This window comes from Spermophilus citellus (assembly GCF_964194105.1).
Source record: "Spermophilus citellus genome assembly, chromosome: 3".
NCBI classification, from domain to species: domain Eukaryota; kingdom Metazoa; phylum Chordata; class Mammalia; order Rodentia; family Sciuridae; genus Spermophilus; species Spermophilus citellus.
In genome coordinates this window covers 14,706,810-14,718,978 of record NC_138184.1, presented here as the reverse complement: position 1 = coordinate 14,718,978, position 12,169 = coordinate 14,706,810, and the positions used below count along the sequence as shown (strand labels likewise).

The following is a 12,169-nucleotide window of genomic DNA, read 5'->3' as shown; positions in this document are numbered from 1 at the left end:
TGCTTACACACCTAGGGTTTCTCTCCAGTGTGCATTATTTCATGTCTTTTGACTAAATAAGAATGACTGAAAGCTTTCCCACATTCATTACATGTATAGGGTTTCTCTTCATTGTGAATTTGTTCATGTGTTTTCAGGCGGCTGGAAGTACTAAAGCCTTTTCCACATTGTTTACATACATACAGCTTTTCTCCAGTATGTTTTTTTTCATGTATTCTGAGTGAATCTGAACGACTGAAAGCTTTCCCACATTGTTTACATGTATAGGGCTTCACTGCACTATGAATTTGTTCATGTCTTTTGAGGTACCTGGAAGAAATAAAGGCTTTTCCACACTGCTTACATGCATAGGGTTTCTCTCCACTGTGAATTCGTTCATGGATTTTAAAGAAAAAGGAAGTACTAAAGCCTTTCCCACACTGCTTACATACATAGGATTTCTTTCCACTGTGAATTTGTTCGTGAATTTGAAGAGAACTGAGAAAAGTAAAGTATTTTCCACATTGTTTACATATATAAGGTTTCTCTCCACTGTGAATTCGTTCATGGATTTTAATGTAACTTGAAGAACTAAAGGCTTTTCCACAGTGCTTACACACATGGGGTTTCTTGCCACTGTGAATTTGTTCATGTCTTTTCATGTCACTAGAAGAACCAAAGCCTTTTCCACATTGCTTACACACATATGGTTTCTCTCCACTGTGAATTCGTTCATGGATTTTAAAGAAAAAGAAAGTTCTAAAGCCTTTTCCACATTGCTTACAAACATAAGGTTTCTTTTCACTGTGAATTTGTTTGTGTGTACGAAGAGAACCAATAAAAGTAAAGGATTTTCCACATTGCTTACATATATAAGGTTTCTCTCCACTGTGAATTCGTTCATGGATTTTAATGTAGCTGGTAGAACTAAAGGCTTTTCCACAGTGCTTACACACATGGGGTTTCTTGCTACTGTGAATTTGTTCATGTCTTTTCATGTCACTAGAAGAACCAAAGCTTTTTCCACATTGCTTACACACATAAGATTTCTCTCCACTGTGAATTCGTTCATGGATTTTAAAGAAAAAGAAAGTTCTAAAGCCTTTTCCACATTGCTTACATGCATAAGGTTTCTTTTCACTGTGAATTTGTTTGTGTGTACGAAGAGAACCAATAAAAGTAAAGGATTTTCCACATTGCTTACACACATAAGGTCTCTCTCCACTGTGAATTCGTTCATGGATTTTAATGTAGCTGGTAGAACTAAAGGCTTTTCCACAGTGCTTACACACATGGGGTTTCTCTCCTGTGTGAGTTCTTTTATGCTTCTGAAAACATTGGGGATCATGTAAAGCTTTCCCATGTTCCTTATATTTATATGGCTTCTTTCCATGTTCCAGATACTCTTGTGCTTTGTGTCCAGTGTGAACTGTTAGGGGCACAGCTAGGGATGGATCAGCAATGAGGACATCTCCACACACATGGTGTTCACTAGGTTTTACTCCAGAAGAACTTCTCTTGTTTATGTGAGGATCTATGATCTGGCTGATGATTTTTCCACATTGACTATCTTCTTTCTGTTCACAGAGTCTCTCTAACACTTGACTTCTGCAAAGAATGAAAAGCACAATACGAATGATTTGTTTATTAATGATTTACCAGAAGAATTGGTTTTATTCTGTGTAAGCTTTATTACTGAGCTACGTTACAGTTCTTTTTAAGAATTTTTTTTTTCAGATAAGTTCTCAGGAAGTTGCTCATGCCTCACTAAAGTGTTGAGGCTGGCCTCCCTCTTATGATCTCTTGCCACATCTTTCCAAGTTGCTAGGATTATGGGTGTGCACTACCACCCAGCTCAGTTTCCTTAATACCTCTTTTCCAAGTATTTTGTTAACCTTGAAGATGTTTATCGAATGTAGTTACAATTAAGCACTACTTATATGAAATGCATAAAACAAAATTCAGATTGGATATTGTGATATTTGCATATACACAGAAAGATATCTTCAAAATGGATCCCATTTGAGGCCAATTTCATACATTTCTAATAATTTGTGTATGGAACAGACTTTGTATATAATAAACTATTAGAAAGTGTCACTTATGATATCAAGTCAGTGTTCTAGATGGTGCCTATTCTGGAACATAATGGATTTTGAGTTTTCTAATTATGGATGCTCAACCTGTATGCACTGTTTAAGAAAACAGAGATAAAATTAACTTGAACCTTGGCATATATCATTTCCTTCTTTTCATGATTTTTTATAAGTTATTCCAAGATTTGTGAGGGATACTGCCTTCTCTAGTGAGTTCAATTACCTTAGATTTCCCTTGGAATTGTAGTGATCATCGATGGCCTGATTTTTCCATTGTTTTCCTAAAATGCAGACCCAGAAACATCATTATGACTCATTTCAACATTGCATAAAAGCTATTAGAGTCTTGCTGATCTGATGTATACTGTCACCATGCCAGTATATTCACCAAAATATGGGCTTTCCATATTCTAGATCATGGAACAGAACTGATAAGCAAGTGATACCTGTTCTCTGATTGACTTAGTGAGGGAACTATGTCACCCTTACCTATAGTGGTCAGGTTCCAGAAGGTTTCCTGCATCACATCTCTGAAGAGCTTCTTCTGGGAAGGATCCAGCAGAGCCCACTCCTCCAGGGTGAAGTTCACAGCCACATCCTCAAAGGTCACTGGCTCCTGAAATATCCCACAGGTATTCCCAGGAGGAAGGTGAGACACACAGCACTGGAGACCTGCACTCACTTTGTGAGAATTTCATATGATAGTATGTCCTCCCAATACTCCATCTTACTCTCCAGCAAGGCTCACATCCTCTCACACTGAAATTCTGATGCTGGATCGCATCTATTGGTAGAGAAAAAGGGAGAACAGGAACACTGGCTGTGCTGCTGGGTCTCTCCCATTTTCTTTGTACGTGGGTCTCTAGCACTTCTCACAACAAAGTCCAACTATGTACTGTACTTAATAGTAGCTGTTCTGAGACAGCATATTCTTAGAAATGCTTGAGAAAAAACTTTGTTGGTATCTGGGAACTACTGTTGGAATGGACCTAAGTAGCTTAACTGCAAGGAGGGAACTGAGATTCTCAAGCAGGTTATCCCAACAAAATGCGGACTGTTAAAGTCCTGTTGGTCCTCTATGTGTTTGCAATGTTCTGACATGCTCGTCACAGGATGCCTATCTCATCAGCCTCCCAAGTACACTCTGGGTGATGAATCTCTAGTAAACTGGTCTGTTAGATCAGATCTAAAACCTTTTTTACAACTCCTTATTTAGGGAATTCAGTACATCCTTTGGGATTGCACTAAGGGACCAGCACTGGAAGCCTGTATGTTGGTTCCTGTATGTCAACCAGAATAAAAATAAATAAGATTCATGAAGGATAATTCATGAATAGGTAATCATTAACAATTTTCTTGTAGAATGTCAAAACCTAATACAATAAGGTAAAAAGAGGTACATGTCCTTAGAAAGATTCAGTGTCATCAAGATGTCACCTCTCACATGGACCTATAAAATTGCAAAATACCAATAACAAAACCTTTACCTAAGAAAGCAAAAAGTAATGTATGCCAGGTGTAGTGACACATGCCTATAATCCCAGTGACTTGGACTTAGTGAGACCCTGTCTCAAAATTGTAAAAAAATAAGTAAAATAGATAGATTTTTAAAAAGGGATAGTGATATAGCTCAGTGCATTAGGGCCTCCGTCATCATTCCACAAAATAAAAGGATGAAAAAAAAAGGAAGAAAGGAATGAATGAAGGGAGGAAACAAAAGAAAAAAAATAGTTTATAAATCTTCTAGGCATAATAAATATCTAACAATATTTAAACTCATTGGAATAATAAAGTGATCAATTGACTAATAAACACAAAACATTTTGAAGTCACACTATTTGGAAAAGTACACTATTAACAAAAAGATTAACAAATGATGAAAAAGAAAAGAGCACTCATGTGCCCATATGTGAACAGAAAACTGATTCATGACACAGCAGCATTGAACAACAGTGGGAGACACTCCAATCTTTCTAATAACCAAGACAGGGACCAAAAGGTATCTATTTACCTGGACATGCCATGTATTCCTCTCTATTCCAAGCATGAAATTCAAACCACACATTGAAACCATAATACAATACTGGAATAATTTGAGAAGCCACAAATACCTTTTTTTAAAAACTTTATTTAGTTGTCAATGGATCTTTATTTTGCTTTTCATTTATATGCGGTGCTGAGAATCAAACCCACTGCCTCACACATGTCGGGCAAGTGCTGCTCTATCACCGAGCTACAACCCCAACCCATACAAATAGCTTTTAAGGGCTGAGGATATAGCTCAGTTGGTAGAGTGCTTGCCTCGCATACACTAGGCCCTGGGTTCAAATTTCTAGCATCACAAAAAAAAACAACAGTTAAACAAATACAAATACCTTTTAAACATAGAAAATAGTGTATCCTAATTAAAAAATAATAATAATAATTTCTAAAAAATAAGTGGAGTGACTTAAATCTATGAAAGTAGAGGAAAGCAAAAAGCAAACAACAAAGTTCAAAAATTTTTGCAATACATGGCATGAAAAAGTACTGGTGTGCTCTAAGGCATCATGGTATATACCTGTAATCACAGCTACTTGGGAGGCTGAGGCAAGAGGATCCCAAGTTCTGGGTAACTTAGGGAGACCCTGATGAAAAAGGACTTGGCTGGAGGCATAGGCTAGTCTTAGAGCAGTTGCCTAGCAATGTGCAAGGCCTTGGGTTCAATCCCTACTACCCACCGCCACAAACACACACATGATGAATATGCAGAACAAAAATTAATGAATACATGATTAAAGACACACTAAACATTTTAACTCAATGTAAAGCATCATAAAGAGATCTGTGTCCATGTGTGAGGAAAAAGCCAAATAAATATAATTACTGAAGATCCTAGTGAAACAATAAAGGTTTATACCTGAATAGAGGATAAAATGATGTACTCCACTAACACTATAGTTTCAATTTTACCACAACTTCAAACCAGGAGCTGAAATCAAATTTAACCCCATCAAATATTTCTGCTCAAACACTGAAAAAAGAGACTGTGACTCATATAGATACCCATTAGACTCTTCAAATGTTCATATATCTATAACAACAACAAAAATCTAAGAATAATGAAGAGGCAAGTGAGGGGGAACATGCTTGTAATCATAAGCACTTGGGAATCTGAGGCAGGATAATATTTTTTAAATTATTATTATTTTTTAATTGCAAGTTGAAAGCCAGCCTCAGCAACTTGGGAGGCTCTAAGCAACTGAGCAAGTTCCTGTCTCTAAATAAAACATACAAAAAAAAAAAAAAAAAAAAAGGCCAGGTGCAGTAGAACACACCTATAATCCTACTGGCTTGAAAACCTGAGACAGGAAGATTGCAAGTTCAAAACCAGCTTCAACGAAGCAACTCGGTGAGACCCTGTCTCTAAATAAAATACAAAATAGGGCTGGGGATGTGGCTCAGTGATTGAGTGCCCTTGAGTTCAATCCCTGGTATCAAGAAAGAAAAAGAAAGAAAGAAAAAAGACTAGGGATGTTGCCCAGTGGTTAAATGCCCCTGGGTTCAGTCCCCAGTATAATAATAGTAATAAAGAAGAGGGAAATAGGGCTTATTAATAGGAAAAAAAATAGAGAAAAGCCATTTCTGAGAAAACTCAGAATTTGAACTTAGTCAACAAAGACATTCACTAGACAAGGTGGTACACTCCTGTAATCCCACTGAATCAGTAGGCTAAGGCAGAAGGCAACTCAGCAAGACCCTAACACTAAACAAAAAGTAAAAAAGGGCTGGAGATATAGCTATGTGATAACGTTTTAATCCTCTCTACTACCAAACAAAAAAGCAACCAACCAAACAAAAAAATAACATATAATAATTTGCAGGTTCCCATTGTAACAACATATAGGAAACCATCACTATAGGTGTTCCAGAGCATCCTGGAGCAAGGAGAACAAAGAATCAACTAAGATGAAGTTAGATGACTGAAATTATACAGTCTGGAGGAGGAAAAGAACAAAAAATAAAATTCAGAGACTTTTCACCAGTGTATCTCCTCGGTGTGCCTTATGAAAAGAAGTCCTCTAGAGAGAAGCAAGAAGATATAGGAACAGTGATCACATAAAGTAAAACAAACAGAAAGTACTTACAAATATGCCATGTTTTAATCCAACTACATCAATAATCACTTTAAATGTAAATGTTCTGCAGACAGGCTGGCAGAAAACAACACCCAACCTTGTGTACTTTATGAGGGGAAAAAAAACAGTTTTTAACTATCAAGAAATCAGGTCAAGAGTCAAAACTTCAGTTACATAGGAGAAATAAATTTAAGAAATATGTTATGATGTCTAGAGGTAAGATCATTGGATTGTACTCTGAGAAATCATTAGAGAATTATGTTTAAAGTGCTCTCATTCCACAAAAGATATGTATGTGAAGCAATGTATTTGGTAATTAACTCAATCATCTTGGGTTACCTCTGCTACCACCACCACCATCTTTAATTGAGGCAGCTTCCACCTTGGGACACCAATCTGGGCCTGGAAGCCCAACATCAAGGTACCTATAGTCTCCTAATCCCCAACCCCCAAGTGCTTGCAGCTATATGGTGGGCCCATCTCTCTCAATGCCTGGTCCTGATCTGCCTGCTCTCCATGACAGGCACAAAGGTCCCAGTGCCCAGCCCTCAGCACCTCTAGAGAGAAAAGTTCTTGATTGGGAAGTAGAAAGGGAGGGAGGGAGGGAGACACAGTTAAGAGACTAAATTAGAGACCAAGAATTGTAGGGTCCACAAGCAATATAAGGGCCTAAAACCAGGCTCCCACATACCATGGGTGGACCCCAAAGGAGATTCCTGAGGTGCAATCTCCCAACAGAGACTGACAATTGCTATACCCCTCATCCAGGAGTTCCACCTCCAAGACTAACCCTTCCTCCCTAGTAACCTTCAATATCCTGAGGGTGGAGACACTAGCAAACTCCAGACAACCCCACCTATTGGATGAGAAGGGAAGCAGGGAAGATATTGAACTCCTACAGAAACAATCAATTTTCCTTTGAAAATTTTTTTTTCTTTCTTCTCCTGCCCTCTCATCCCTAACATTTGTAAAACCAAGTACTTTTTTTTTAAAGAGAGAGAGACAGAGATTTTTTATATTTATTTTTTAGTTTTCGGTGGACACAACATCTTTATTTTATTTTTATGTGGTGCTGAGGATGGAACCCAGTGCCCCGCACATGCCAGGCGAGCACGCTACCGCTTGAGCCACATCCCCAGCCCACCAAGTACTTTTATTTTTACCTTTATTTACTCTTTTCTCCTAACAGCCAGCTTCTTTTGATTCCTCTTTCAACTTCCTATGATTTAACCCCTCCATATTCTCACCTCCTACCTCATTAACATCTCATCCTACCCACTCCCAGTTCTGTTTGTGCACCATTAGAAACTGTCCACTGGTTCACAAACCTACTGTTTATATTGTAGATGATAATCAAATACACCATTTCTGTTTACTGCGACAAAACTGACAAAACTGTAAACGTCTTAATAGGAGGTTTTGGTTTAAGGATGCATATTGTTTACATTGGGTGCTGCTAATATTGATCATTATAAGAAACAACTAAGCTGGGGGTGGTAGCACCCCTCTATAATCCCAGTGGGATTAGGGGGCTGAGGCAGGAGAATCACAAGTTAAAAGCCAGCCTCAGCAAAAGTGAGACAAAGAGCAACTCAATCAGACCCTGTCTCTAAATAAAATACAAAATAGGGCTGAGGATGTGGCTCAGTGGTCCAGTGCCCCTGAGTTCAATCCCTGGTCCCCAAAAATAAAAAATACAAAAGTATTTTTAAAAAACAACAAAATAAACAAATAAAGAAAGAACTTGTGGTGTAGCTCAGTGAGAATGTCCTGGTTTTCAGTCCAAGCACATGAGAAGGGAGAGAGAAGACACAGTTTTTATAAATAAAGATGAAAAAGTCTTCAATAGAGCCTGAGGATAGCTCAGTGGTAGAGCACCTGCCTAGCACTTGTAAGGCGCTGGCTTTGATCCCCAGCACTGCAAAAATAAATAAAAAAGATAAAAGAAAAAATCCTCAACAAATAATAGGAAATTTATATTTGCTATTATATAAATATAATATAAACAAAATGATCCAAAACCCAAGTAGGAATTGTTATATAAGTATTTTTTAAAAATACATAGTTCTTAATGAGCCTTTACTTCATTTATATGAACATGGTGCTAAGAATCAAACCAAGTGCCTCACACATGGTAGGCAAGCATCTCCCACTGAGCCACAACCCCAGCCCCTACTATAACTATTTAAGAATGACCACACATTTAAAAGTCAACTCATGGGGCTGAGGTTGTGGCTCAGCAATAAAAGAGCTGGCCTAACATGTGTGAGGCCCTGGGTTCGATCATCAGCATCACATATAAATATATAAAATAAATGGTTAATGTGGATTTAAAAAAAAAGTCAACTCATGTAATTAATCACCTCAACAAGCTAAACAACAAAAGAGGGGCTGGAGTCATGGCTCAGTGGTAGAGCACTCGCCTAGTGTGTGTGAGGCATTGGGTTCGATTCTCAGCACTACATATAAATAAATAAATAAAGGTTCACTGACAACTAAAAAAATTTAAAAAATAAAACTAAACAACAAAAGAGTAGGATCAAATCAATAGGTACAGAGAAAGCATAAGAAATAATAACGACAGGGATTGAGACTGAGAAGAAACAAATAAAAAATAAATCTTCACATGTGACATTATGGTCTATCTACAAAATCCCAAAGAACCAACAAAAATTCCTGGAATTAATACCGGGGTTTGCAAGGTTGTAAAAAACACACGACCTTAACATGCAAAAATCCATCATTTCTCTGTATATCAAATATAAAAAATCAATTTCAAATAAAAACAACACTATTGATACAAAACAAAAGCATGGAAAAGAGAGGAACAATTTCACAAAAATGAAAGATCATCTAATAAGAACACATTTTTTAAAAAATTTTAAATTGATAAAGAAAATGAAGGATCACTTAAGAAAAACACTCAGGGTCGGAGGTAATCAATCAAAACAAGATACTTCTTAGTGGTTCGGGAGGCTGAGGCAGAAGGATCTCAAGTTCAAAGCCAGCCTTGGCAACTTAGTGAGATTCTGTCTCAAAATAAAAATAAAAAGGGCTGGGATGTGGCTCAGTAGTAAAGTATCCCGGGATCAATCCTCAGTACAAAAAAAGCGTGCAGGGGTGGGGTGGGGTGCGGGGCTGGGGATATGGCTGAGTGGTTAAGGACCCCGGGTTCAAGGAGGATAACAAACAAACAAACAAAAAAACCAACCCAAGGCTCACGTTAGGGTGAAACGTCCTAGATCTAAGACGATGCTGCCACCCTCCATCCTCCCTTCATCCGCCACCTTCTCTGTACTCCCCTTTGCTCCCCTCTAGAAAGAAAAGTCCTTTCTGCCACCCACTGAGGGGTCTGCAGACCTCACAGCTGGGCTTCGCTGCTTTGCGGTTCTCCTAAATGCAGCTGCGCCTCCCTCAATCCGCATTTTCTAAATCAATGTCCAGCGGCGCTGATTTCCAGTGGGGGGCCCTGGCAGAAGGGTCTACAGATCTGTCCGCCTCCTGCCCCCACAAGCCCCGGGCTGAGGGTCAGTCGCGGATTTGGGAACCGGCTTCCCTAGTTTTGCAGACTTCGGAGTAACCGGGGGACCCCGAGGAGCACGGGGGGCTGGGACGCGCACACCTCCCTCCCAGGCCCCGCCTCACCCGCGGCGGGAGTCTCCCCGCGACCCTCCCGCCGCCACCGCAGAGGGGGGGACGCGGGGCTGGGGGGCCGCGCTGCCCACAGACCGCTCCGGTCGGCAAAGCGCCGCGCGGGACCCGGGGCCCGGCCGGACTCCGACCGCAGTCGCCGCAGCTGCCGCGGGAGGCCCGGGTCCGTCCACAGCGACTCATCCGTCCCCTTCACCGCGACCCGCTCCCCTTGCGGGAAGGGCGCCCTCCACACTCACCATTCCCCGCCTTCTAGGGTTCCCGGGGTCGCCTCAGCCTATAGAACGGAGATGTCACAGAGAGGAGGCTGAGCCACTTAGAAGTTCTCTTCGCAACACATGCGACACACCTACTACGGTGGCTCCAGGAAGGAAGCTGTTCAAAAGTGGAAGGTTTCCGCCCTCTTCCAGCTGCGCTCCTGATTGGACAGATCCTGTGCCCCCCCCATCTCCCGTCTCTGATTGGCTAGTGTTCCAGGACCCGCCCCCAAACCCTGAGTGACAGCAGAAGAAAACCTCCCTCCTGGCTGAATGGAACCCAAGAGATGGTTTCCAGCTGCAGCCCTTCCCAGCCTGAGCTTCTTCCCAGGGCCTGGATCTGAGCTAACGGGAGGGATAATTGCATGGATCCATTTAGGTCCACCCTCCCAGGTCTGGAAACACCTATAAAAGATAAATATAGTATACAATATGTAATATAATTTTATAAAAGACTTTTTAAAATATAACTATGATATTAATATTGTTAATATTAATTGTTATAAGAGATTATTAATTTCCTTTCAATTCACTGTAGAATTGAAAATTTGGGATTTAATCAGTTAAGCAAAATTCAATCCTGGCCTTTCAGAACTGGTGTTGTTTTCTCACTATATCCAGTGGGCACTTCCTGTTTCTTGCCCCTGTAATTGAGGTAACAAGTGTACTCAGGCAGTTCCAGAAGCAGTGTCCATGGAGACAACATCTCATGTCAGAAAAGGACACCTCACCAGGTGCAGTGGCATAGGGTTTTAATCCCCGAAGCTCAGGGGGCTGAGGCAGGAGGATCACAAGTTCAATGCCAGTCTCAGTAGCTTAGCAATAAGCAATTTAAAAATAAAACATAGAAAAAAAGGGCTGGACAGATGGCTCAGTGGTGGAAAGCCCCTATGTTCAATCCCCAGTATCAAAAAAGAAAAAAAAAAAAAAACTACCCAGACTGCCAGGACATAAACAGAAGGGAGAGTGAGGCAACACCTCATATTATCAGAGGTCGGGCATTTTGGATGAGACAACTGGCTTCGTAGCCAAGGCTTTCTTATGCCTTTGCTATCTACCCATTTTCATCTAAGAAAATAAAAACATACCTACAAGGGAGTACAGTTATTTAATTCAGGGAAGCAGTGGAGTTATACGGAAGCAGCGTTTTACAAAGGAATCAAGAAGGAAAAAATGGAAACATTTGAACTCAGAAACCAGCCTGCTCCAAAGAAGGCTGTAAGAAAAACTTAGATTCAGACAATTAAACATATTCCCAAGCTTGAGGGCCGGAATGACATCTTGCTGAATCCAAGTTTTCAGAGAGCAACACTCCTGTGTGCTGAGGCAGGACAGCTAAGGATTTCACTCTGGAAGTCACCATTCTCAGATGTCCCTTCCTTATAGTATGGAAACTCTCCATCCTTCAAAATAGTTTTATTAGCCACCATAGACACTGTCACCTTGAGTCACTTTCATGTTCTGACCTAACCAAACTGTCATAAACCCTTTCTCCAGGAGATCTTTAAATTTTGTCTTTAATCCTATTCTTCATACATTTCCTTCACAGACACAAGTTACAGAACAACTCCAGCAAGCTACACATCCCAGATCACTGTCTCAAAAGCAGCCACAGTGAAACAAGAGTCTCTGGTGTAGGAAAGCCCAATGACCTTGATCTGGAGTATCTGTCCCCCAGAAGAGACCCATTTTACCAGGAGAAGAAGAAGATCAGGGCCAATAATAGGAGAAATACAGCAACCAAAAGTCCTAATCATGGTAAGAGGCAGGTGAAGTTAGGCAGGAAAGCTGCTTTGTTTCCCCTAGAGCCCAGTACTGGAGAAGCAGTTGTAAGCCAAGTATCACTTTGTAAAATCTTATCAGCACTCTTCTCCGTGTGTCCAGAATGGCTGACATGAAAACAGCAGGTAATGGTTGCCAGACCCCAAATCCACCTTCCTGAGCCAACAAATAATCTGATCTTATTTTCTATCACTATTTGGGCTAATGAATCCAAGGATTTGATAGCAATTTAAAGTCTTGCCCAGTTTTGATGGCAGTGTCTCCGTGGTTTCTGATGTGTCAGTCA

General features: G+C 40.3%; 1 protein-coding gene across 1 annotated transcript; it reads right to left on the bottom strand.

Annotated features, from left to right (window-relative positions):
• Positions 1 to 843: 843 nt before the first annotated feature.
• On the bottom strand, positions 844 to 10,215 carry LOC308643301 (zinc finger protein 20-like; the record flags this gene model as incomplete). The annotated part of the gene is made up of 5 exons (XM_081283202.1): positions 10,084 to 10,215; positions 2,565 to 2,691; positions 2,299 to 2,356; positions 936 to 1,587; positions 844 to 867 (listed from the first exon to the last, which is right to left on the bottom strand). Exons 1-5 carry the CDS (start codon positions 10,084 to 10,086, stop codon positions 844 to 846), a joined length of 864 nt encoding a protein of 287 aa, XP_081139328.1. The 5' UTR covers positions 10,087 to 10,215.
• Between the last annotated feature and the right edge of the window lie 1,954 nt (positions 10,216 to 12,169).